This window comes from Urocampus carinirostris, chromosome 3, assembly GCF_059441175.1.
Source record: "Urocampus carinirostris isolate Australia breed hairy pipefish chromosome 3, RoL_Ucar_1.0, whole genome shotgun sequence".
Taxonomy (NCBI): Eukaryota; Metazoa; Chordata; class Actinopteri; order Syngnathiformes; family Syngnathidae; genus Urocampus; species Urocampus carinirostris.
Genome location: NC_142351.1, coordinates 2,008,903 through 2,036,056, shown reverse-complemented (window position 1 = coordinate 2,036,056; position 27,154 = coordinate 2,008,903). Strand labels below are relative to the sequence as shown.

General features: G+C 43.0%; 2 protein-coding genes across 3 annotated transcripts in view; one reads left to right on the top strand and one right to left on the bottom strand.

The window, feature by feature from the left end:
- The window catches only part of LOC148368257 (uncharacterized), a 541,253-nt gene that overhangs the window by 62,498 nt on the left and 451,601 nt on the right, over positions 1-27,154 (bottom strand). The window lies entirely within an intron of this gene.
- Positions 20,474-27,154, top strand: part of LOC148368268 (zinc finger protein 385A-like) — an 85,637-nt gene continuing 78,956 nt past the window's right edge. Inside the window, exons 1-2 of one of the 2 annotated variants that reach the window (XM_088330247.1) lie at positions 20,474-20,788; positions 23,186-23,256. In XM_088330247.1, the coding sequence (XP_088186373.1) occupies positions 23,247-23,256 (10 nt within the window). In that variant the 5' untranslated portion in view covers positions 20,474-20,788; positions 23,186-23,246. The remainder of the gene's footprint in view (positions 20,789-23,185; positions 23,257-27,154) is intronic. The other variant, XM_088330246.1, reaches the window with a different exon arrangement.

Sequence of the window (27,154 nt, the reverse complement as noted above, 5' to 3'; positions counted from 1 at the left end):
AGAGAGATTGAAAGAGGATGAAAAAAACAAAGAGGGGGCAAGAGAAAGACAGAAAGGAAGACTGAAAGAAAGACAGAAAGACCAATAGAGAGAAAGAAAGATTGGAAAAAAATAATGATTGAAATAAAGAAAAAAAACGACAGACAGACGACAGAAAGAAAGAGGGCAAATGAAAGAGAAAGAATAAAAGAAAAAAAGACAGAAAGAGAGACAAATGGATACAAAGAATGAGAGAAAGAGAGAAAGACTGAGAAAAAAAGAGGAAAAAAAGAAAGCGATAGAGAGAGAGAGAGAGAGAGAGAAACAACAAGAAAAGTAGGGAGAGAGAAATTGTAACAATTTTACATCTTTGTACCGTAAAAGGTATTGTAAACAATGTTCTACAAACTGGGAACATATAAGTCATATTGATAAAGAGAAACACACCCAAGAAAAAGGTAATTTTTGGATGGCTGCAAAGCCTGCCTCCCCCGCATGGGTCCATCATCACTACCATCACATCGGAAGAATGTGTCACGGTTGCCGTGGCGCCCAATTGGTCCCCGCCGTGTGGCGCCAGGTTCTGTCAGGGTTGCCAGGGCGCCCAATTGGCCCCGCCCATGGACACCAGCTGAAACGCGTTGACAGATTGCTCCCTGACTACTTAATCGCTGTCCTGTGAGTCGCCTTTTGTCGGAGCGTCTGCGAAACTGTGTTTTGACACGTCAAGCCCTGAGAATCTCCGGTTTTCCTGTGTTTTTGCTCTTGTTCTGCCAAGCCCAGTGAATCCCTGTTTTGCCTGTGTTTTTGCTCTCCATTTGCCAAACCCTGTGTGTCTCCGTTTTTGCCTGTGTTTTGCTCCCGTTTTGTTCCGGCCCCGACCTGTTTGATTATGACCACTTCCTCGTTCCGATCCATCTACTTCCGCGACCGACGATCCCCGGATCGAGTGTGCGCTCGTTCCTCTTCTCCCCAATGAACTGTGAGTAACGTTACGCGGTTGGGTTCTACTTCCTGTTTCCTGTTCTGGTTTGTGACCGAATGATTGTATTTATGCTGACAGCCACGTTGATGTCCCACCATTTTAGGGAATTTTGGCACTTTTTCATCCATTGATGCAAAGAAATGAGCCAAAATAGGACATCTGTTTATTGTATTTGAAGTGTAGAGCACGTTGTAAAGCATTTTCTACATCAAGAGAATTTGTGCCGCCGGGCGGGCGGTAATAAGCGACTAATTGTCTGGCAAAAGGTGGGAGGGGGTCAGGCGGGGGTTAAATGGTGGACGGGGGGGGGCATGAGATGGAGAGGAAGGGGGGTCCTCGAGGGAGGGGGGCGATCGAGGGGGGGGGGGATCTTCGAGGGAGGGGGGGCGATGGAGCCAGGTCCGCCGTCAACAGATGGCAAAGTCCGTCAACATCTGTCGCCGGCCCCATCTGTCGCCCTTAGAACTCTTTACGGTTTGATTCATTGGTAAAGTGGACCTTTCTTTGTGGCCGGCGTATTCAGCCCGAGCGAAAGGCTCCGCCCCTTTTCCGTCCCGTTTATGGCCGCTAATGAATTAGCTTCTAACCGCGGTGGCGCGATGTGTGCCGCGTGCTGCTGCACCACGCCGCGAAATTAAACGTGTAAAAAGAGACCGTCTTAACCAGAGGTGGGCAATCTACGGCCCGGGGGCCACGTGCGGTCTCTGATTGGTTCCCTGTCACTATTCAAACCCACGTCTACCTGTCACCTGTTGTCAGTCCATTGGCGAAGCTCAGTGTACTCTAGGCAAACCTGTCCCGTTTTTGCTCTTGTCTGTCTCCGGCTACGACCCATTTTGATCCCGACCAGCTCTGCTCTCCCGTCCCGACTTACGACCCGTTTTTGATACCTAACAAGTCTGCTCTCCCGTCCCAGTTTACGACCCGTTTCTGACCCCGACCATGTTTATGCTCTCCTGTCCCAGCTACTGACCTGTTTCCGTTCCCGACACCGCCATCGCTCGCCTCAGCTGATTGGTTCCCTGTCACCATTCAAACCCACATCTACCTGTCACCTGTTGTCAGTCCAACGGCGAAGCTCAGTGTACTCTAGGCAAGCTTTTTCGACCCTGACTCCCACCTGTCCCGTTTTTGCTCTTGTCTGTCTCCGGCTACGACCCGTTTTGATCCCGACTAGCTCTGCTCTTCCGTCCCGACTTACGACCCGTTTTTGATACCAACCACATCTGCTCTCCCGTCCCGGCTTACGAGCCGTTTCTGACCCCAACTATGTTTATGCTCTTCTGTCCCAGCTACTGACCTGTTTCCGTTCCCGACACCGCCATTGCTCGCCACAGCTGATTGGTTCCCTGTCACCATTCAAACCCACGTCTACCTGTCACCTGTTGTCAGTCCATCGGCGAAGCTCAGTGTACTCTAGGCAAGCTTTTTCGACCCTGACTCCCACCTGTCCCGTTTTTGCTTTTGTCTGTCTCCAGGTATGACCCGTTTTGATCCCGACCAGCTCTGCTCTCCCATCCCGACTTACGACCTGTTTCTGACCCCGACCACGTCTACTTTCCTTTTCCGGCTTACGACCCGTTTCTGACCCCGACCATGTTTATGCTCTCCTGTCCCAGCTACTGACCTGTTTCCGTTCCCGACACCGCCATCGCTCACCACAGCTGATTGGTTCCCTGTCACCATTCAAACCCACATCTACATGTCACCTGTTTTCAGTCCATCAGCGAAGCTCAGTGTACTCTAAGCAAGCTTTTTCGACCCTGACTCCCACCTGTCTTGTTTTTTCTCTTGTCTGTCTCCGGCTACGACCCGTTTTGATCCCGACCAGCTCTGCTCTCCCGTCCCGACTTACGACCCGTTTTTGATACCAACCACATCTGCTCTCCCGTCCCGGCTTACGACCCGTTTCTGACCCCAACCATGTTTATGCTCTCCTGTCCTAGCTACTGACCTGTTTCCGTTCCCGACACCGCCATCGCTCGCCACAGCTGATTGGTTCCCTGTCACCATTCAAACCCACATCTACCTGTCACTTGTTGTCAGTCCATCGGCGAAGCTCAGTGTACTCTAGGTAAGCTTTTTCGACCCTGACTCCCACCTGTCCCGTTTTTGCTCTTGTCTGTCTCCGGCTACGACCCGTTTTGATCCCGACCAGCTCTGCTCTCCCGTCCCGACTTACGACCCGTTTTTGATACCAACCACATCTGCTCTCCTGTCCCGGCTTACGACCCGTTTCTGACCCCAACCATGTTTATGCTCTTCTGTCCCAGCTACTGACCTGTTTCCGTTCCCGACACCACCATCGCTCGCCACGGAAGATCCACTTCCGCGTTCGGAGCACAATCCCAGTACCAGAGCGACCTGCTTCCCGCATCCAGCGATCACCGGCTCGTGGGCGCAACAGTTTCTCTCTCTTCCAATAAAAATTGTGAGAAACGCAACGCAATTGGGTCCTGTTTCCGTTCCGGTCCTGACAAGCGCTTTCAAAGAAAATTAATCCAAGTCATCAGAAAAAAACTGATTGGTTCAAAAGAAATCACAAGAAAAGGTCATTTTTAAAAACGACTAAAAGTGGGAAAAATAGTTGACGGGTCAATTAAACAGTGCTGATTTCACAGTTAAAGGGCCGGTGTCTATTATTTAGCACCTCTTTTTTGCTTTTTGTCTTTGCTCACTGCCCCTTTAAAGATTGCATGCATCTGTGTGGATCATTTTGGGAGTTGCTCGTATATTAAAGCCTCAGACTTCATGTAGTATTTTCAGATCTTGGCTCATTTATTTGAGTACTTTAACATTGAGGGGGCGGTGTATATTATTTGGCAACGCAAGTGGGTCCTGTCACCCTTCTGGTCCTGATAACAGTGTGCAAATTGCTCCCTACTAAAGGGACAGTGTGTGAAATGCTGGACCATCTAGTGGAAGTTTGCCTTTTCATATGTTATCCATTTATCCATTAATACAAACTATGAAACTAACAAAAAAAATACACATTTTGTGCACCAGAAAAAGCTACAAAAGCAGAAAACACACGAGCAACAGTCTTTCAATGGCTTCTTTGGTTAAAGGGACAGCGTGTGAAATGTCAGGCTATCTTCTGGTGATTTTTTTGTCAAAATACCAATCATTCCAATGAGTTCAATAAAAAAAAAGACATTTTTACTAATTATGAATTATTTTCATGCCCGATTGAGGGCGTCCCCTCCCCCCTCAAAATATTTACGACATTGAGGATTAGCTTGTAGCTTTCCCACGGCTCGGCATCTGCGCCCACCGCCAAAATAAAAGCCTGCGTGGGTATAATAATGGTCACAGGGTGATTAGTGGAAGCGTCTGCTCCCACAGTAAACACCATCAATGGCATCCAGGTGTGGCAATTCCAAAAATGGGCTCCAAATTGGATGGAAGACGCTATTTATGACAGGAGGGGGAGGAATAAGTAACGGAACCCTTCTGCTTTGGTCAAAATCACATCGGTCATAAAACAGTGTCTGCTTTAACTCAACATATCCACACACTCAAGTTTATATATTTTATAAAGATAGCATGATAACTATGACAGAAAGGGGAGGAATAAATAACGGAACCCTTCTGCCTTGGTCAAAATCACACAGGTCATAAAGCAGTGTCCGCTTGAACTCAATATATCCAATCACTCATGTTTACATATTTTATAAGCATAGTTTGCATTTTATGACAGAAGGGGGAGGAATAAGTAACGGAACCCCTTCTGCCTTGGTCAAAATCACAAAGGTCGTAAAACAGTGTCTGCTTGAATTCAACATATCCAAACACTCATGTTTACATATTTTATAAAGATAGTATGCGAACTATGACAGGAGGGGGAGGAATAAGTCAAGGAACCCTTCTGCCTTGGTCAAAATCACACAGGTCATAAGACAGTGTCTGCTTGAACTCAACATATTCAAACACTCATGTTTACATATTTTATAAAGATAGCATGCCAACTATGACAGGAGGGGGAGGAATAAGTGACAGAACCCCTCTGCCTTGGTCAAAATCACACAAGTCATAAAACAGTGTCTGCTTGAACTCAATATATCCAAACACTTATGTTTACATATTTTATAAAGATAGCATGGAAACTATGACAGGAGGGGGAGGAATAAGTCACGGAAACCCTCTGCCTTGGTCAAAATCATACAGGTCATAAAACAGTGTCTGCTTGAACTCAATATATCCAATCACTCATGTTTACATATTTTATAAAGATAGTTTGCATTTTATGACAGAAGGGGGAGGAATGAGTAACGGAACTCTTCTGCCTTGGTCAAAATCACACAGGTCATAAAACAGTGTCTGCTTGAACTCAACATATTCAAACACTCATGTTTACATATTTTAGAAAGATAGCATGCCAACTATGACAGGAGGGGGAGGAATAAATAACAGGACCCTGTCATTTTGACTTGACTTGACATTTTGTCAAATCACACAGACGGATAAGACAAAAAAAAAGCATCCGACCATTTATCGTTTTCATTTTTGAATGACGATAGCGTTCGAACGAGGACAAAACGGGGAGGAATAACTAAGCTACAGCACAAAACAGCTACATCCAGTGGACATATTTAAAACTGCTAGTCATCATTTGGCACGTTGGGGGGCTCATTTTTCTCGTCTGCTTCATCTCACTTGGATTGAATCTGTGGCCGGGCCGGATACGGCCCGCGGGCTGTCGTTTGACCACCCCTGTCTTATATGCATGGGTGTGGCAAATGTCAATTACAAGTTAATGCTAAAACTTGAGCGCTCCTTCTGGAGGACGAAGAGTGTCCCGACAGATGTTGGGGAGGCAACAGTTGGTGAAGGGGGGACTGGATATTGATGCCATCTGTCCAGGGTCAAGGTTTGAGAAAAGAAAAAGAAGAGAGGAAGAGGAGAAAAAAAAACAAGACACCAAAAAAGTGGCCAAAGCAAGACGAGGACTAGACCAAAAAGTGTCCGAGACCAAACCTGAAAAAGGCCGAAACCAGACAGTGTCTAAGAAGGGACCCAAAGGAAACCAAAAGGAGACAAATGGATCTGACACCAAGAAGGGACAAATAAGCGACAGGGAAGACAAAGGAGACAAAGAGACCGAGGAGGACCCCGAGAGGGAGACAAAAAAGAGACAATGTGGAGACTAAAAGGAGACCGAGACGAGATGAAGAGGAGAGTGAAAAAGGGCCAAGGAGAAACCCAGAAGTCAAGTCAAGTCCCATTTATTTCACACAATTACCTGATCTTAAACCAACATGCGGGCAAGGGCAAGGAACAACTCAAAAGGGACAAAGAAGAGACCAGGAAGACAAAGGAGACAAAGAGACAAAACAAAGACGAGACAGAGGAAGACCCTGAGACGTAGACCAAGAGGAGGTAAAGTAGAGACTAAAAGGAGACCGAGACGAGATGAAGAGGAGACCAAAAAGGGGCCAAGAAGAGACCGAGAACACAAAGGAGAGAAGGAGAGAAAGAGACAAAGACAAAGACGAGACGGAGGAGGACCCCGAGAAGGAGACCAAGAAGAGACAAAGTAGAGACTAAAATGAGATTGAGACGAGACGAAACCTAAAAAGGGACCAGACAAAGTCTGAGAAGGAACCAAAAGGAAACTAAAAGGAGACAAATAGACCAGAAGGAGGCTAAGAACAGACAAAGACCAAGACGGACATCAAGAAGGGACAAATAAGAGACAGGGAAGACAAAGGAAACAAAGAGACAAAGACGAGACCGAGGAGGACCCCGAGAAGGAGACCAAGAAGAGACAAAGTAGAGACCAAAATGAGATTGAGACGAGACGAAACCTCAAAAGGGACCAGACAAAGTCTGAGAAGGGACCAAAAGGAAACTAAAAGGAGACAAATAGACCAGAAGGAGGCTAAGAACAGACAAAGACCAAGACGGACACCAAGAAGGGACAAATAAGAGACAGGGAAGACAAAGGAAACAAAGAGACAAAGACGAGACTGAGGAGGACCTCGAGAAGGAGACCAAGAAGAGACAAAGTAGAGACTAAAATGAGATTGAGACGAGACGAAACCTAAAAAGGGACCAGACAAAGTCTGAGAGGGGACCAAAAGGAAACTAAAAGGAGACAAATAGACCAGAAGGAGGCTAAGAACAGACAAAGACCAAGACGGACTTCAAGAAGGGACAAATAAGAGACAGGGAAGACAAAGGAGACAAAAAGACAAAGACGAGACCGAGGAGGACCCGGAGAGGGAGACCAAGAAGAGACAAAGTAGAGACGAAAAGGAGACCGAAGCGAGAACAAGAGGAGACCGAAAAGGGGCCAAGGAGAGACCCAGAAGTCAAGTCCCATTTATTTGTTTGGCCCTCAATCACAAAAATGTCTCAAAGGACTGCACAGGATTACAATGACACCATGCGGGCAAGGAACAACTCAAAGGGGACAAAGAAGAGACCGGAAGGACATAGGAGACAAAGAGACAAAAACAAAGACGAGACAGAGGAGGACCCTGAGAAGTAGACCAAACAGAGACAAAGTAGAGACTAAAAGGACACCGAGACGAGATGAAGAGGAGACCAAAAAGGGGCCAAGAAGAGACCCAGAAGACAAAAGAGAGAAAGAGACAAAGACGAGACAGGGGAGGACCCCGAGAAAGAGACCAAGAAGACAAAATAGAGACTAAAAGGAGGCTGAGACGAGATGAAGAGGAGACCAAAGGGGGTCAAAAAGAGACCGAAAAGACAAAGGAGACAAAGAGACAAAGACAAAGACTAGACCGGGGACGATCCTGAGAAGGAGACAAAGAAGAGACAAACTAGAGACTAAAAGGAGACCGAGATGAGATAAAGAGGAGGCCGAAAAGGGGCCAAGGAGAGACCAAGAAGGGACAAAGAAGAGACAAAGGAGAGACTGGTCGGACGAGACGCCTCGAAAACGACCAATACACGTCAGAGGGCTTTCACTCAGCTTGTTTTTTTTTTTCAGGAATCGAAATCCAAAATGAAGAAATCAGCCAAGAGGAAAAGAAGCCGAGTTCCTAAAATGTAATCGTATATTAGGGTTGCAACAACGAATCAATAAACTTCATCACGGGTTCCTCGATTTTTGCACCAAAAGAAAACCAGATTGTGTCATGGTTGCCATGGCACCCAATTGGCCCCGCCCATGTGTGACAAATTGGCATTTCGTCTATTTAAACCCAGGCCTGTCACTCTCCTTTTGTCAGTCTGTCAACAAACCTCTGCCCGGCAAGACGTGGGTTTCGACTCGGTCCTGTTTCCTGTTGGTATTTCCCGTCCGTTATTGTTCCCCTTTATTTTCTTCCTGTTTAATTTCAGGTTCCAGTTTTTTTTCCGTCTGTTTTCGTCCTGTTCATTGTTCTCTCCAGTTTTCGTTCCTGTCTAGTTTCTCCCGTTTAATTTCGATATCCTGTTTCTATATCAATCCTGTCTGTCCCGTCCTGTCCGGTATCGACCCCATCTGTCGGGCAATTGGTATCGATCTCGTCGGCCTCTGGCTTCCTATCGTTTCACGCCAGACCGGCTTGACTCCGCCGTTTCCCCTAAAATAAAGGCTTGTGTGAGAACGTCACGCGTTTGGGTCCCGATTCTGTTCCGGTTCTTTACACCGTGAATGATTTATTGCAGATATTAAAGTTAGAATTGGTGAAGGTCGAAAAAATAAAAAGGTAAACGACAGTGCCCAATGAATAGCACTATATTGTGTCGCGACGTTGAAAATGAGTGCCGCGAGGCAAAATACAAAGTACAGCAATTCAAAGTGACAAAGAGGAAACATCTCTCATCGAAACAAGAAACAAAAAGAAAAAAATAGGATGAAAAAAATACAAGGGGAAAAAAAAGAGCAACAATGAAAGAATAAAACCATAAAAGAAAAACATATCAATAGAAAAAACATTAAGAAAAGAAAGCAAAAAAAATAAAAAATACAAATTTGATAAAAAAGGCAGTAAAAAATAAAGCAAGGATGAATAATAGGGAAAAGATAAATATGAAAAAAAGAAAACAATGAAAAAACATAAAAGAAAACAAGTGAATAGGAAAAAGCTGAAAGAAGGAAAGAAAAAAAGAAAATGAAAAAGAATAAGGAAAGCGAATAAAAAAAGCATGTTTCTCAAGGGCAGAACAATTACGGCACAGAGTATAATTTCATTGTAACGATGCCTTTCCATGTTTTGCAGTGTATAAAGGCACACTTCAAATTTCTGGCCGTTTTGGCTGCGCCTATAGTTTGGAAAATACGGCACACTTATTGAGGGCAAGTCCAAATGCAATGCGAAAAACGGCCACTAGATAGCGTCATTTGTGGGCAGTGCGAGCATGTGATGAATAAAAATATCCATTCCATCCAATAGCATTCGTTGAAATTAGTACTAGATGGCGTTATTTGAAGACAGAAAACGCATCATGTCCAACACATGTCCACTAGGTGGCGCCAGTGCATGAAAACAGTCTACACGTAATGCATACAAAAGAAGAAAATAGCATCTCATACCTAAAATCTTCATGAGAATGCATCATTTATGGCCAACGCGCTACAGACAGCATGCGTGGACACAAAACGTCCGCTAGATAGCGCCAGAGGACCAGCCAACTCTGGAAATAGCATGCGATTGCATAAAACATCCGCCAGACGGCGTGATTTGAAGCAGAAAGGCCAGCGCACTCGATACAGTTTGCGTGTAATATACCAAAAATCCGCTAGATGGGCCTATTGAGTATTAAGACGGGCGTTTCCAGGACCCCAACTCAAGAGAGCAATTTCCAAGGGAGGAAACTTGCTGGGGATTAAAGGGACACTGTGTAATAGTGTTAAAGTGCAAGCAAAAATGAATGTCACAAAGCATAAGGAAGAATACAAACTAGTAGAGAGACTCTGAGCAAAAATCAAAACGTTTTTTGCCCGTATATGATCAAACATGTCCAAGAGAAAAAGACAGGAACAAGGACAAGGAAAAGACGGAGAGAAAAGACAAGGAAATCAAAAAAATACAACTATGGACAATAAAATGGAAGAAAAAGAAAAAGGGAAAACAAAGTGAAAAAAGGCAAAGAAATGAAAAAAAAAAACCAAGTAAAAAATGATGATGATGAAAAAAAGAAAATGAAAAAGTGAAATAAAAAAAAAAATGGAGGCAGATTTTATGTGAAGTGAGGCGGTTCCAATTCCAGCACAATGGCTGACCATCATGCTAGCTGTTTCAAGGTGAGGCTCGCGTTAGCTGAAATACATTTCTAGATCTTCCGTAGCGAACGATGGCGGAGTCTGGGGCGGTAAAAACAGGTCGGTAGCCGGGACTGGGAGAACAAGTTGTGGTCGGGGTCGGAAACGGGTTGTAAGCCAGAACGGGAGAGTAGACTTCGTCGGGGACAAAAAGAAGTCGTAAGCCGGCATGGAAGAGCAGACGTGGACAGGAGCAAAACGATCGAAGCCGGAGACAGACGAGAGCAAAAACGGGACAGGTGGGAGTCAGGGTCAAAAAAGGCTTGCCTAGTATTCACAGAGGTTCCTAGACGGACTGACAACAGCTTCTTCAAGCCCAGAGACCTTTTTGTTGACTATTCGGCGCCAAGGGCCCCCAATCTGATCGGCATTTTATCATGTGTACGGGGTTCGGACGGGTGCTTGAAATCCTTGTTAACGCTTGAGTTTTAACCTCGCGGTTTCAAGGTATAAAAAGTGCTCGAATTTTGGGCGGAGTTCTTGAAAACGCTCAAAATCGTTTCCATGTTTCTCAGGAGTTGGACTCGATAGACCACGCAGTAAAAAAAAAAAGAAACAAGAATGCTGCCGACACTGCTCTCTACATAGACTCAGTAGACCACTAGGAAATCACAATGACCCAGCACTGGTGAGCACCTCAACCCTAACCCTGGTGATTCGAAAACGTGGCTAAATAGCAGCTAGCTGAGGAAGCTAAACGAAGAGGTCCAGGTTGATGGATAGAAAGCAAATTTCTCTATTGACGGTTAGCTAGTTTAATAGCAAGAGTAGCCAAACAGCAGAGAAGCTAGGAAAAAAATGATGGAAATAATGCAACTCTATTAATAGTGAGCTAGCAAACTTGGCTAATGGCAGCTAGCTGAGGTGGCTAAATAGCTGGGAAGCTAAGATAAGTGGAGCGCAACTTTCTCTATTGATTGTTAGCTACTTAGCTAGCTAAGGTATCCAAGTAGAACGCAACATTCTCTATTAATAGTGAGCTAGCAAACTTGGCTAAATGGCAGCTAGCTGAGGTTGCTAAATAGTTGAGAAGCAAAGATAAATGGAGTGCAACTTTCTCTAATGATTGTTAGCTACTTAGCTAGCTAAGGTATCCAAATAGCTGAGAAGCTAGCAAAGAACCCAACATTCTCTATGAATAGTGAGCTAGCAAACTTGGCTAAATGGCAGCTAGCCGAGGTTGCTAAATAGCAGAGAAGCTAAGATAAATGCAGTGCAACTTTCTCTATTGATTGCTAGCTACCTAGCTAGCTAAGGTATCCAAGTAGCTGAGAAGCAAGCAAAGAACGAAACATTCTCTATTAATAGAGAGCTGGCAAACTTGGCTAAATGACAGCTAGCTGAGGATGCTAAATAGCTTGGAAGATAAATGGAGTGCAACTTTCTTTATTGATTGTTAGCTACCTAGCTAGCTAAGGTATCCAAGTAGCTGAGAAGCTAGCAAAGAACGCAACATTCTCTATGAATAGTGAGCTAGCAAACTTGGCTAAATGGCAGCTAGCTGAGGTTGCTAAATAGTTGAGAAGCTAAGATAAATGGAGTGCAACTTTCTCTATGGATCGTTAGCTACCTAGCTAGTTCAGGTATCCAAGTAGCTGAGAAGCTAGCAAAAAATATAACATTCTTTAATAATAGTGAGCTAGCAAACTTGGCTGATGGCAGTTAGCCGAGGTTGCTAAATAGCTGGGAAGAAAAGATAAATGGAGTGCAACTTTCTCTATTGATAGTTAGCTTCTTAGCTAGCTAAAGTATGCAAGTAACTGAGAAGCGAGCAAAGAACACAAAATTCTCTATTCATAGTGAGCTAGCAACCTTGGCTAAATGGCAACTAGCTGAGGTTGCTAAATAGCTGGGAAGCTAAGATAAACAGAGTGTAACTTTATCTATTGATTGTTAGCTAGTTAGCTAGCTAAGGTATTCAAGTAGCTCAGAAGCTAGCAAAGAACGCAACATTTTTTAATAACAGTGAGCTAGCAAACTTGGCTAAATGGCAGCTAGCGGAGGTGGCTAAATAGCTGGGAAGCTAAGATAAGTGGACTGCAACTTTCTCCAGCTTACCTTTGCCAGTCGCCATTTTCTTTAAAGGGCCAGTGAGCAAAACATTCCTCCTGTAAACTAGTGACGTTCCGATGACTTTTGTGTCGGCCATTTTTTTGAAGAAACCAGCCCAGACCACCAAGGGCTTCTCCAATTTGCCCAGATTGGGTGGGCTTGGCCGAGAGGGGCGGGTCCAACTTCCCCCGTAGGTGGCGCTCCTCCCTTCCTCCGTCAAATATTTGAGAAACTGCCGGCCAGAAAGACCGTCCAGGAGGATTTTGGGGCCACAATTTTGATTTTCCTGACTCGGGGATCGAAGTCGGACATGTGGGGGGCAGGTAAGACCCTTAGCCATAATCACTCTCAGCTAGCTAGCTAAGCTGTCTAAGTAGCTGAGAAGAATGCAACATTCTCTATTGACAGTGAGATAACAAACGAAAAGGCAGCTAGCTGATGTAGCTAAATAGCTGGAAAGCTAATATAATTGGATAGACAAAGAGGGCAACTTCTTTTACTGATGGTCAGTTAGCTAGCTAACAAAGGTGTCTAAGTAGCTGAGAAGCTAGGAAAGAATGCAAAATTCTCAATTGACAGTGAGCTAACAAACGAAATGGCAGCTAGCTGATGTAGCCGAATAGCTGGAAAGCTAATATAATTTGATGGATAAAGAGGGCAACTTCTTTTACTGATGGTCAGTTAGCTAGCTAGCTAAGGTGTCTAAGTAGCTGAGAAGTTAGGAAAGAATGCTAAATTCTCAATTGACAGTGAGCTAACAAACGAAATGGCAGCTAGCTGATGCAGCTAAATAGCCTGGAGGCTAATATAATTGGATGGATGAATAAAGGGCAATTTTCATTACTGATGGTCAGTTAGCTAACTAGCTAAGTTGTCTAAGTAGCTGAGAAGCTAGGAAAGAATGCAAAATTCTCAATTGACAGTGAGCTAACAAACGAAATGGCAGCTAGCTGATGTAGCTAAATAGCTGGAAAGCTAATATAATTTGATGGATAAAGAGGGCAACGTCTTTTACTGATGGTCAGTTAGCTAGCTAGCTAAGGTGTCTAAGTAGCTGAGAAGTTAGGAAAGAATGCAACATTCTCTATTGATAGTGAGCTAACAAACGAAATGGCAGCTAGCTGATGTAGCTTAATAGCCTGGAGGGTAATATAATTGGATGGATGAATAGAGGGCAACTTTCATTACTGATGGTCAGTTAGCTAACTAGCTAAGTTGTCTAAGTAGCTGAGAAGCTAGGAAAGAATGCAAAATTCTCAATTGACAGTGAGCTAACAAACGAAATGGCAGCTAGCTGATGTAGCTAAATAGCCTGGAGGCTAATATAATTGGATGGATGAATAAAGGGCAATTTTCAGTACTGATGGTCAGTTAGCTAACTAGCTAAGTTGTCTAAGTAGCTGAGAAGCCAGGAAAGAATGAAAAATTCTCAATTGACAGTGAGCTAACAAACAAAAAGGCAGCTAGCTGATGTAGCTAAATGGCTGGAAAGCTAATATAATTGGTTGGATAAAAAGAGGGCAACTTTCTTTACTGATGGCTAGTTAGCTAGCTAGCTAAGGTGTCTGAGTAGCTGAGAAGCTAGGAAAGAGTGCAACATTCTCTATTGATGGTGAGCTAACAAACGAAATGGCAGCTAGCTGATGTAGCTAAATAGCCTGGAGGGTAATATAATTAGATGGATGAATAGAGGGCAACTTTCTTTAATGATGGCTAGTTAGCTAGCTAGCTAAGGTGTCTAAGTAGCTGAGAAGTAACTTCAAAATATTCTACTTGCTGACGCCATCTTCTGGCTGAAATATTCATTGCAGCCTCTGTCGAGCGTGCAAATATGTGAAATTTGTAAACACGCCTGAATGAAATCTTCCATTTTCATCTTTTAAGGGGTTTAGGGTTGGCTTTTGGACTATATTTAAACAGTCCTTTTCTTACTTTCAGCACTTTCATCATTGTGTATTTTTTTTAAACCTGAGCAGAAAGGAAGGAAGAAGAAAAAAGAGCAAAACAAGGGAGCATAACCTCTTTTACGGCACAGTAGACAGAATATCTAGAGTGTGTTGTCGAGCATGGGTGTGAAAGTATCAAGGAGGTGTCGGATCTTGGCATTCAACTTCGACATTCTTGGCTGAAAACTCGCCCACTGGTCTGCTGGATTCATGGCGGAGCTCAATAAAATCCATTATCTTCTCTAGAAAGTACATTTATTCATCAGAAGAAAGAGCATGGTTAAGTTTATTTTATTAAAGTATTTTTCTTGTTTAAAAAAAAATATATATATTTTTAATTCATTTTATTTATTTTTTATTTTATTATATTTATTTGTTGTTTTTAATACATTGACTTATTTACATATTGTTTTTTCAAATAACCAATTCAAATCAAAAACATAAAATAAAAATACATGCAGGTTTTTCCTGCAAAACAAAACAGTAGTAGTATTTTTGAAGTATATCTGCGGTACTTGTATTAGTATTTGTGTATTATTTCTGTTGTCACATTTCGGTTATAGTATATTTGTATGAAAGTAGTGGAGTGGTATTTAGAGATATTTTAGAAAGTATTTTCATATAAGTATTTGTGTCGTGGTTTTATAATACTTGTCACGGTTGCCATGGCGCCCAATTGGCCCCGCCCGCGTGGCGCCAGCTGCGACTCGTTGGCGGATTGGCTTTCCGTCTATTTAAGCTCAGTGCTCTCTCTCTCACCCTTTGTCAGTCCGTCAACGAACCTCTGGCTCGCAAGACGTGGGTTTTGACCCGGTCCTGTTTTCCTGTCAGTATTCCCTGTCTGGTATTGTTCCCGTTTTTTTTGTCCTGTTTAAAATCGGTTTCCAGTTTCGTTCCTGTCTATTTTTGTCCTGTTTACTATTCTCTCTAGTTTTTGTTCCCGTCTAGTTTGTCCTGTTTAATTTCGATATCCAGTTTTGATATCTATCCTGTCTGTCCCGTCCTGTCCTGTCTCTGTCCGGTATCTGCTCGTGTAACTGGTATCGATCTCGTCGGTCTCTGGCTTCCTGTCTTTCCATGCCAGACCGCTGCCTAAGGTGACTCCCCATTTCCCATTAAATAACAGGCTTGTGTGAGAAACGTCACGCGTTTGGGTCCTGATCCTGTTCCGGTTCATGACACAAAACAATATTTTCTGACAAAGATTTTAAACCTGGCGTGTCATTCTAAGTGATTTTCTTTTTCGAGTCCAAGAAGCAAAGGAAGAAAAGAATGGACTAAGAAAAAAAAGAAAAGAGAACAAAGAAAACAATAAGCGAGAATACGGTGAACTCTGGAATTTTAGATTTCAGCTGCTCCCGTTTGTCTCCGGCTACGACCTGTTTTGGTCCTGACCACGTCTTTTCTCCCGTCCCGGCTTACGACCCCTTTTTGTCCCTGACTACGTCTACTCTCCCGTCCTGGCTTACGACTCGTTTCCGATTTGCTCTTCTGTCCCGGTTATCGACCCGTTTTTCTGTCCTTGACACCGCCATCGCCCACTACGGATGATTCACTCTCGCAATCGGATTGTGATCGAGAGTGACTTGCTTCCATTATCTAGCGAACACTGGATCGCGGGCGCTGCCCTTTCTCTCTATCTCAATAAACTTGTGAGAAACGTTATGCGATTGGGTCCTGTTTCTGTTCTGGTCTTGACAGAAATAGGAAAAAAAAAAGAAATATATGAGAGTTGTGCGTCTTGTTGATAAAAAAATTACACACGAGGTACAGTACTATTTCAAGTTTGTTTACGATGAGTATATTTCATTTCCAGTACAGTTCGTTCAACGTTTACAAACGAGAAGCATTTTTTCGACCCTGACCTGCGCCTGTCCGTCTGTCTCTGGCTACGACCCGTTTTTATCCTGACCACGTCTGCTCTCCCGTCTCGACTTACGACCCGTTTTTGACCCCCGACTACATCTACTCTCCATTCCTGGCTTACGACTCGCTTCCGACCCCGATTTTGCTCTCCTGTCCCAGTTACTGACCTGTTTTTCCGTCCCCGACTCACCATCGCTCGCCACAGAAGATCCACATCTGCGTTCAGAGCGAATCCCCGGATGGTGGGCGCAACTCTTTCTCTTTTATCCAATAAAACTGAGAAAAACGCCACGCAAGTGGGTCCTGTCTCCGTTCTGGTCCTGACATTTTTTAGTATTCTTTTTCCTTCCACAATGAAAGCGAAATCATGTACGAAGTCCCAGTTTTTAGCACAAAACTTGATATTTTGCTTTTGTTGTATTTCTGTCATAGTATTTTTGTTTTCAGTCAAACAAAGAGACAATGTGGATATAGTCGGCTCCCCTAAAATATGTGTTATTACTAGTACTTTGTTTAACATTTTTCTAATATTCTTTTTCCTTCCACAATGAAAGCGAAATCATGTACCTTATAGTATTTTTGTTTTCAGTCAAACAAAGAGACAATGTGGATATAGTCGGCTCCCCTAAAATATGTGTTATTACTAGTACTTTATTTAACATTATTCTAATATTCTTTTTCCTTCCACAATGAAAGCGAAATCATGTACCTTATAGTATTTTTGTTTTCAGTCAAACAAAGAGACAATGTGGATATAGTCGGCGCCCCGAAAATATGTGTTATTACTAGTACTTTAACATTTTTCTAGTATTCTCTTTCCTTCCACAATGAAAGCGAAATCATGTACCAGGTCCCTGTTTTTAGCACAAAACTTCATATTTTGCTTTTGTAGTATTTCTGTTGTAGTATTTTTGTTTTCAGTCAAACAAAGAGACAATGTGGATATAGTCGGCTCCCCGAAAATATGTGTTATTACTAGTACTTTATTTAACATTTTTCTGGTATTCTTTTTCCTTCCACAATGAAAGCGAAATCATGTATCAGGTCCCTGTTTTTAGCACAAAACTTGATATTTTGCTTTTCTAGTATTTCTGTCATAGTATTTTGGTTTTCAGTCAAACAAAGAGACAATGTGGATATAGTCGGCGCCCCGAAAATATGTGTTATTACTCGTACTTTATTTAACATTTATCTAGTATTCTTTTTCCTTCACAATGAAAGCGAAATCATGTGCAATGTCCCTGTTTTTAGCACAAAACTCGATATTTTGCTCTTGTAGTATTTCTATTATAGTATTTTTGTTTTCTGTCAATAAAAGAGACAATGTGGATATAGTCGGCGCCCTGAAAATATGTGTTATTACTCGTACTTTATTTAACATTTTTCTAGTATTCTTTTTCCTTCCACAATGAAGCGAAATCATGTACCTTATAGTATTTTTGTTTTCAGTCAAACAAAGAGACAATGTGGATATAGTCGGCGCCCCGAAAATTATGTGTTATTACTAGTACTTTATTTACTATAATTTATTGCGTCATTCTTTTTCGAGCATCTTGGTTTTCCCAGAAAGTCGAAAAGGGGGTCCGGCGTGGAAATCAGAAATAGGTGAGAAGAGGAGGAAGTGCAAAGAGCTTGCTCTTCTTCTCACCTTTGTAGGAGGTTCCAAATTCCTCAGCCGTGTGCGAGGAGGGGGCGCCCCCCTCTGGAGGATGAAGAAAGAGCGCCTTCTCGTGATTTACGACCGCAGACTTTTGAAATCCAAACCTGAGCGATTCTATCCCGGCTGTACGGCTATTTGGATCCCCGGCTCGATTTTAGGTGGGTGAGAGAAAGAGGTGGGGGAAACTACGGTCCGTGGGCCGCCTGAGACCCCTCTGGCTTCCTAGTCCGGGCCGTATCACAAAAATGGTCAAAATAGAATCAAGATATATCAGAGTAAATCTAGTATTAAAAATACTGTGTTTCCTTTGTGCGTCTGGAACAAAAATACTACTGTACGAAATATCAAATTTAGTGCTTAAAAACAAAGCCCCAACATATTCTTGTCAGGACCAAAACGGAGACAGGACCCACTCGCGTTGCGCCCACCATCCGGTGATCGCTGGACGCGGGAAGCAGGTCGCTCTGAAACTCATATTGTGCTCCGAACGCGGAAGCGGATCTCCCGTGACGGGCGATGGCAGTGTCGGGAACAGAAAACGGGTCAGTCGCCGGGACAGGAGAGCAAAAATGTAGTCGGGGTCAGAAGCGAGTCGTAAGCCAGGAAAGGAGAGTAGGCGTGGAGTGATAAAGAGAAAAGGACGAGAGAGAAAGAGAAAAGAGAGAGCAAGACAAAGATGGGGATAGAGAGCGACAGAGTGATAAAGAGAATGGTAAATAAAAAGAGAGAGTGACAAGGCTATGATGAAAGATAGAGAGAGAGGGAGAGAGAGAGAGAGAGAGAAAGAGAGAGATGGAATAATGAGATAAAATGATTGAGAGGAAGGAACAGAGTAATACAGTGATAAAGAGAAAAGGATGAGAGAGAGAAAGAGAGTACAAGACAAAGATGGAGATAGAGAGCGACAGAGTGATAAACAGAACGGTAAATAATAAGAGAGAGTGAAAAGGCTATCATGAAAGAGAGAGAGAGAGAGAGATGGAATAATGAGATCAAATGATTAAGAGGAAAGAACAGAGTAATAGAGTGATAAAGAGAAAATGATGAGAGAGAAAGAGAGAGCAAGACAAAGATAGAGAGAGAGAGCGACAGAGTGATAAAGAGAACGGTAAATAATAAGAGAGAGTGAAAAGGATGTCAAGAGAGAGAGAGAGAGATACAGAGAGATAGAAAGAGAGAGAAAGAAAAATAACTAAAGGAAAATAGAAGAATAGAATAAAAAAAGAAACGTTTTTGTTTTTTTGGGCGGGTACCCAGAGCAGCAAGATGTCGGGCGTCAGCTCCTACTAAATAACACGCACACACACTGTCCCTTGAAAGCTTGACTTTGCGCGCACTTGGCGCATGCGCGCTAGGAAAAGCTCAGGACGGCGCCCCCCTGAGGCTCTTTGGGAATTGCATGAGATTTTCACTTCGTGCAGCCAATTTGCTGTCACTTCGCGTCTCTTCATCTTTTTTTTTCCCCTCCGTCACATTCCATTTACTTTCGCTCTAGACCTGCCCCCCCCTGCCTCCCCTCTGCCCCCCCCCCCCTGCTCCATGGGTCCCTCCTCCGCCTCGCCTGAGTGGGTTAAGAGAGAGTCGCTACGAGCGGAGGTTGAAATGGGCGAGGCGAGGGGGGAGTCACGCTTCGAGAGAGAGAGAGAGAGAGAGAGAGAGAGAGAGGAGAGAGAGAGAGAGAGAAAAGAGCACTAATAAAGAGAGAGAGAGAGAAAATAAGACAAATAAAGAGAGAGAGAGAGAGAGAGAGAGAGAGAGAGAACAAGACACAAAGAGAGAGCGAGAGAGAGTAGGAGAGAGGGAGGGAGTGAAAATAATACAAATAAAGAGAGAGAGATATATAGAGAGGAGAGATATATATAGAGAGAATAGGACAAATAAATAAGAGAGAGAGAGAGAGAGAGAGAGAGAGAGAGAGAGAGAGAGAGGGAGAGAGGGAATAAGACAATTAGGTATATATATATATATATATATATATATGAGAGAGAGAGAAAAGAACGCTAATAAAGAGAGAGAGAGATAATAAGACAAAGAGAGAGAGAGAGAGAGAGAGAGAAAAGAACACTAATAAAGAGAGAGAGAGAGAAAACAAGATAAATAAAGAGAGAGAGAGAGAATAAGGCAAATAAAGAGAGAGAGAGAAGGGGAAACGGAGAGAGTAAGACAAATAAAGAGAGAGAGAGAGAGAGAGAGAAAGAGAGGGAGAGCGAGAGAGAGAGGGAGAGAGAAGAACACTAATAAAGAGAGAGAAAGAGAGAGAGAGAAAAAAACAAAACAAATAAAGAGAGAGAGAGAGAGAATAAGACATATAAAGAGAGAGAGAGAATAAGACGAATAAAGAGAGAGAGAGAGAATAAAACGAATAAGAAGAGAGAGAGAGATAATAAAGCGAATAAAAAGAGAGAGAGAGAATACGATAAATAAAGAGAGAGAGAGAGAGAAAGAGTGAGAGAAAGAACGGTGAAGGGTGAAAAAAAAAATCAAAGAGCATGATAGGGAGAGAGACAGTGAGAAGAGAGGACGGAAGAGAGAGAACGAGAGAGGTGAAGAGAAAACAATCCGAGAGAATAAAAGAAAGGAGGTGAAGAGAGAGAGAGAGAGAGAGAGAGAGAGAGCGTCCTCTCCTTGTGATGACGAGCGTCTCCATTGGCGGAGCTCTCCACCAATCACAGCCGAGGCACGCAAGGTGCCTCTCGCTCCGAACCCCGCCCCCCTCCCAGAAAGCCAAGCATTCCCGTGCGCTCCCATGCAAAGCGACTCTCTCTCTCTCTCCTTTCTTTCTCTCCTTCCTTCTTTCCTTCCTCGGGAAGTTGTTTCTCGGAAGAAGAAGATTGACGTTTCGCTGGCCACGCCCCCTCTCCTCCCTCCGTGCCACTAGCCACGCCCCCTCGCTCCCACTCCGCTTACCTGAGACGCAGCAACCCCTTGAACCTTCGGTCTCTCCCCACCTGAGTGGGGGGGGGGACGGCATGTTGATGCGAGGTGGTGGCCCCCCTCCCCCAATGGGCAGCCTCTCGGTGACAGGGGGGGACGTCGGAGTTATTTGTCCTTGAGACGCTGGACGCCCGGCATCATGATTTTGGGTGAGTTCCTTGACACACTTTTCTCTCACTGATTGCTCTCCTGGGGGGGGGGGGTCTCCTGTCGTCTTTCTGCTACGAGTTGCCGGCGATTGTTTTTTGGGGAGGGGGGTATTCGGTGGCACGAGGGGGTCCAAACTTCACGTCCCTCTCTCTCTCTCTGTCTTATTGGTGGGTCTGCAAAAGGGGGTCTCTGACCCAACGCTTATTTGCCCTTGGAAACTGGACGCACAGCAGCACGACGCTGGGCCAGTTTGCCGAATGGGAGTTGGGGGGCTAGGAGAGAGAGATGGAGAGAGAGAGAGAAAGGGGGAGAGGGAGAATAAGATACATAAAAAGAGAGAGGATAAGACAAATAGAGAGAGAGAGAGAGAGAGATAATGTGTGTGAGAGAGAAAAAAAAGAAGAAAGAAAGAAAAAAGAAAGAGAGAGAGAGAGAGAGAGAGAGAGAAAGAGAGAATACGACAAATAGAGAGAGAGAGAGAGAGAGAGAGAGAAAGAGAGAATACAACAAATAGAGAGAGAGAGAGAGAAAGAGAGAAAGAGACAATACGACAAATAGAGAGAGAAAGAGGGAGAGAGAGAGAAAGAGAGAATACGACAAATAGAGAGAGAGAGAGAGAAAGAGAGAAAGAGACAATACGACAAATAGAGAGAGAATGAGGGAGAGAGAGAGAGAAAGAGAGAATACGACAAATAAAGAGAGAGAGAGAGAGAGAGAGAATACGACAAATAAAGAGAGAGAGAGAGAGAGAGAGAGAGAGAGAAAGAGAGAATACGACAAATAAAGAGAGAGAGAGAGAGAGAGAGAATACGACAAATAAAGAGAGAGAGAGAGAGAGAGAGAGAGAGAGAGAGAGAGAGAGAATACGACAAATAAAGAGAGAGAGAGAGAGAGAGAGAATAACTAGCAGTTTGCCCTTTTTAAAAAGCATTTATTTTGGGGGGGGGTCTTATTTCTTGGCTGTTTATCATTCGATTGCTTTCTGCTGTCAATGACTCAACGAAGATTGCAGGTCTGGGAAGGGGATCACCCTCTTAAACGAGCTCGTAAATCCTAATGAGTATAACGAAGAGCAAACGATGCAGGTTTGAACGAAGCCCCATCGAGTCAACTATTGTTTTGGTCACGTGGGCAGACTGACGTTCCCCCTCGGATTTTTATCCGGAATTCTAGTTTTGGATTTTCTTTTTTCCCAAAAGAAAATTCGCGTTTCGTTTTTGTTTTGTCGTTCGGACCTCTTGGAGTGGTGGAAACGAAGCCCCGGGATTCCTTTGGGGCCCGCTGACTGGTTTAATGGCATCCAAACTTTATGGGTCACAAACCTCTTTCTCTTACTCTCTCTTTCTTTATCTGCCTCTCTCTCCCACTATATCTCTCTCTCTTTATTTCTCTCTCTTTCTCTCTGTCTTTTCTCTCTCCTATTTAATCTAAGTCTCTCTCTCTTCGTCTTTTCTCTCTCTTTCCTTAACCAAGTATCTTTCTCTCTGTCTTTTCCCTCTCCTTCTTTACCTTAGTCTCTCTCTTTTTGTCTTTTCTCTCTCCTACTTTATCTAAGTCTCTCGCTCCCTCTCTCTCTCTCTCTATGTCTTTTCTCTCTTTTTTTATCCAAGTATCTTTCTGGCTTTTCTCTCTCCTTCTTTATCTTAGTCTGTCTCTCTCTCTCTCTCTCTCTCTCTCTCTCTCTCTCTCTCTCTCTCTCTCTCTCTCTCTCTCTCTCTCTCTCTTTGTCTTTTATCTCTTTCTTTATTCAAGTATCTCTCTTTCTCCCTCTCTTCCTCTTTTTCTTTGTCTTTTCCCTCATTCTTTATCTAAGTCTCCCTCCCTCTCCCCTCTCTCTCTCTCTTTCTCTGTCTATCAGTATCTCTCTCTCTCTCTTTGCATCCTTTTCACTCTCTCTTATTATTTAGTGCTCTTTATCACTCTGTCGCTCTCTATCTCAATCTTTGTTTTGCTCTCTCTTTCCCTCTTTCTCTTTCTCTCGCATCCTTTTCCCTTTATCACTCTATTACTCTGTTCCTTCCTCTCAATTACTTTATTTCATTGTTCCATCTCTCTCGCTTTGTCGCCCTCTTTTTTCCTCTCTCTCTTCTCTCTCATTTACTTTCTCTCACTGTATTTTTTTCTTTCTCTCTACCTGCCCCCCTCTCTCTTGCTCTCTACCTGTATCTCTCTCTCTCTCTCTCTCGCTCTCTCTCCCTCAACCTCGCTCTGTCTTCCTGTACCTCTCTCCTCTTCACTTTCCCTTTCTCTCTCTCTCACTCTTACTTTCCCTCTATCTCATTCTTCCTTCACCTCTCTCTCTCTATCAACATCTCCCTATTCCTCTCTCCCTTTCTCTTTCTCTCTCGTTCAACTATTTTTTTTTCATTTCTCCCGTCCTCCCTCTCTCTTTAAAGGGGGGTTCTCACCGAGGACTTTGCAGATATTTGTCCTTGAATTTTCCGGACGCGCAGCAGCATGATTTGGGGTGAGTCTGCACTCTTCTTTGGGGGAGGGGGGGGGTGCTCTTGCTGACTCATTCCCAGCCTATTTCTTTTCTTTTTTTTTTAACTTTATTTGTATGTACGTACGTTTCTCTCTCTTCTCTCTTTATTTTCGTCTTGCTCTCCGTTTATCCTTTTCTTTTCTCTTCATTCTCTGAAAAGCTAAGGAGTGAGAGAGAGAGAAAACAGAGACTGTTTAAGAAAGACATTGAGTGAAAAAGCAAAGGAGAGAGAGAAGAAGAATGAAATAAGACGCCTGCAGGGCAAAAACAGGTCGATGGCTGACCGGTGCCCCGGTCATTGAGATTTTCTAGGAAAATAAGTTGTTTCCTTGCTATTTGACAAACTGGGTGTCCTTGTCCCCAATTGGTAACAAAAAGGAATGCAGACCCCTGTTTTTGTGAAGACCAGAATGGTATCAGGACCCAAATGCGTAGCGTTGACCATAAGTTTATTGAGTAAAAAGAGGAAAGGCAGCGCCCGTGATCCGGTGCTCACTGGACGAGGGAAGCATGATCTGAATACGGAAATGGATCTTCCATAGCGGGAGATGGCGGTGTCGGGGACGGAAAAACAGGTCGATAGCCGGGACAAGAGAGAGAAAACGTGGTCGAGATCAAAAACGGGTCGTAAGCCGGGACGGGAGAGCGGACGTGGTCGGGATCGAAATTAGGTCGTAGCCGGAGACAAACGACGAGATCAGAAACGACGGGTGGAAAAATGAGTGCAAAAACGGAACAGGCGAGAGTCTGAGTCAAAATGCTTGCCAACAGAGGTTCGCTGACAGACTGACAACAGGAGAGTGACTGGACGGGGCTAAGAAAGGGACAGGGAACCCATCAGGTAGCCCGCAGCGGCTGGTGATCCAAATCAGTAATCATGACAGTTTTAGTGGTTGACTTGACTTGGAATTATTATAACCTGGTGATTATGACATGGTAATACATTGTTTTTCTCGAAATGTACATCATAGCGATAGCCCTTTGCATTATCACTAACAAAAAGTAGCTCTTAAAAAGAAATGGTTTTACTTGATATCAGTGTCTGAAACTCGTGACGAAAAGTGACCACGAAAAGACCACTCTGAAAAGTTGCCTGCCCCATTGTTCACACCTTAAAACACAATAAGACGACTCATCGAAAGAAAAAAACATTTTTGGAAAGTATTCAGGATTGATCATCAGAATATATAACAGAACAACACCTTCAATTTAAGTTGATTATAAATCGACTTGTAACATTCATTGCATGTATAGGCTGTTTTCCATCTGCCATCAGTATGTACCTGGATTGACTCGTCTTCATTCACGTCGTCTGCTACAAGCCACGTGAATTCCTCTTTCCACCATGCTTTTATTGTACGTTTACCTTTTGTAGCGTCATCAATGTTGTTTAGCATCTTTTGAAGCTTTCTTCTGGGGCTGAGGTTTGGGCTTGATTCCTAACCACTTCTCCCTTTTTCTTGTGTTTTCGGTGCGTCTGCAACAAGCCACAAGAACTCCTCTTTCTGCGATGCTTTTAATGTACGTTTACCTTTTGTAGCGTCATTAATGTTGTTTAGCTTCTTTTGAATATTTCCTCTGGGGCTGAGGTTTTGGCTCGATTCCTCACCACTTCTCCATTTTTCTTGTGTTTTTGGTGCGTCTGCTACAAGCCACAAGAACTCCTCTTTCTGCGATGCTTTTAATGTACGTTTACGTTTTGGAGCATCATCAATTTTGTTCGCTTCTTTTAAATATTTCCTCTGGGGCTGAGGTTTTGGCTCGATTCCTCACCACTTCTCCATTTTTCTTGTGTTTTCGGTGCGTCTGCTACAAGCTACAAGAACTCCTCTTTCCACGATGCTTTTAATGCACATTTACATTTTGGAGCGTCATAAAATGTGTTAGCTTCTTTTGAATATTTCCTCTGGGGCTCAGGTTTTCACTTTATTCCTCACCACATCTCAATTTTTCTTTTGTTTTTGCTGCGTCTGCAACAAGCAACAAGAACTCCTCTTTCCACGATGCTTTTAATGTACCTTTACATTTTGGAGCGTCATCAATTTTGTGAGCTTCTTTTGAATCTTTCTTCTGGGGCTGAGGTTTTGGCTTGGCTATATCCGTTGTAATAGTTATGTAATCAAATTTTAGTAGCATTACTATCTTTTTATCTTTGCAATACTTCTTTCGTAATATTTCTTTAATTCTATTTTTGTGGTATTTTTGTAGTAATCATTCTCTAGTATTGTTTTTGTATTATCGTATTACTGATATGCAATATTTGTAGTATTTCAAGTAACTTTGAAGCATTTTCAAAGTAATATTTTAGTAGTATTTCTGTCAATTTTCTGTTGCAGTATTTATATGGTATTTCTTTAGTATTTTCGTCATATTCCCGTAGTTGTATATCTGGGCTAATGTTTCTGTGTAGTATTTTTGTAGTATATCGATAATACATTTGTTGTTTTTTTCAAGTATTTTTGTAGTATTACTAAAGTTTTCGTTTCTAGTATAACTTTTGTAGTTTTTCCTGGAGTATTTTGTAGTACTTTGGTAGTATTTGTGTAGTATGTCCAAAGTAATTTTTTTTGGTAGTATTACTGTCGTTTTATCTTTGCAATACTTCTGTTGTAATAATCCTTTAATACTATTTTTGTAGTATTTTTGAAGTAATATTTCTCTAGTATTCTTTTTGCATCATGTAAATAAAGTGGGCACCTAAAGAAAAGCCCCGTTTTTATCAGTTATCATTCATTTTGCTATTTTGGTTTGTTTGGAGAGCCGAATAAAAAAAGCCCGTCGGCCTGAATGTGGCACGCGGGCCACGGTTTTCCCACCCCTGCATGATCTCTTAATCCGCAATCTTTGCGTAACGTTCCGGAAATAGACAAAATCTCCGCTGCTGGCTCAATCTCGCACCCTCTTCTTATGGGAACGCGACTGTGGACTAAAGGGACAGTGTGTGTATCATTTCAGACGGTAAAAGGCAAACCCCAAACGAGTGCTAAACAGCACAAGGAAGAATACAAACTACAGAGAATCAAAGTGAAAAAAACACAAAATTTTACTTTGGATTTGTTTTGCAAAGAAAAAGAAAAGAATGGAAGGAAAATGAAAATAGACAAAATCATAGAAAACATGAAAAGTTTCCATTCAAAAAAGGAATAAAAGAGAAAAGGTTTAAAAAAAATATTAAAATGTTCAAAAAAAAAAAAAAAGACCAAACAATAAGAAATAGAAAAAGCTGTTAGCTTGTACAGATTAGCTTGTCATCCCAGGCAAGCTAACGCTGTCATCACGTGTCATCTTCTATTAGCATTTCTGATTATATTGTCAAGAACCGGAACAAGATCAGGACCCAAACGCGTGACGTTTCTCACACAGGCTTTTATTTTACGGGAAATGGGGAGTCATGCACGTGAGGCAGCCGGTCCGGTGTGGAAAGACAGGAAGCCAGAGACTGACGAAATCAATACCAATTGCCCGAGCAGATATCAAACGGATGGGGTCCATACTGGACAGGACGGGACAGACAGGATTGATATTGAAACAGGATATTGAAACTTAACCGAACAAACTAGACGGGAATGAAATTGGAAACCGATATTAAACAATGGGACGGACAGGAATGATATCAAAACAGGGTATCGAAATTAAACAGAACAAACTAGACAGGAAAGAAATGGAAACTGATACAAAACAACGGGACGGACAGGATTGATATCAAAACAGGATATCGAAATCAAACAGGACAAACTAGACAGGAATGAAAACTTGAGAGAATAATAAACAGTAAAAAAATAGACAGGAACAAAACTGGAAACTGATTTTAAACAGGACAGAATAAACGGGAACAATACCGGACAGGAAATACCAACAGGAAACAGGACCGAGTCAGAAC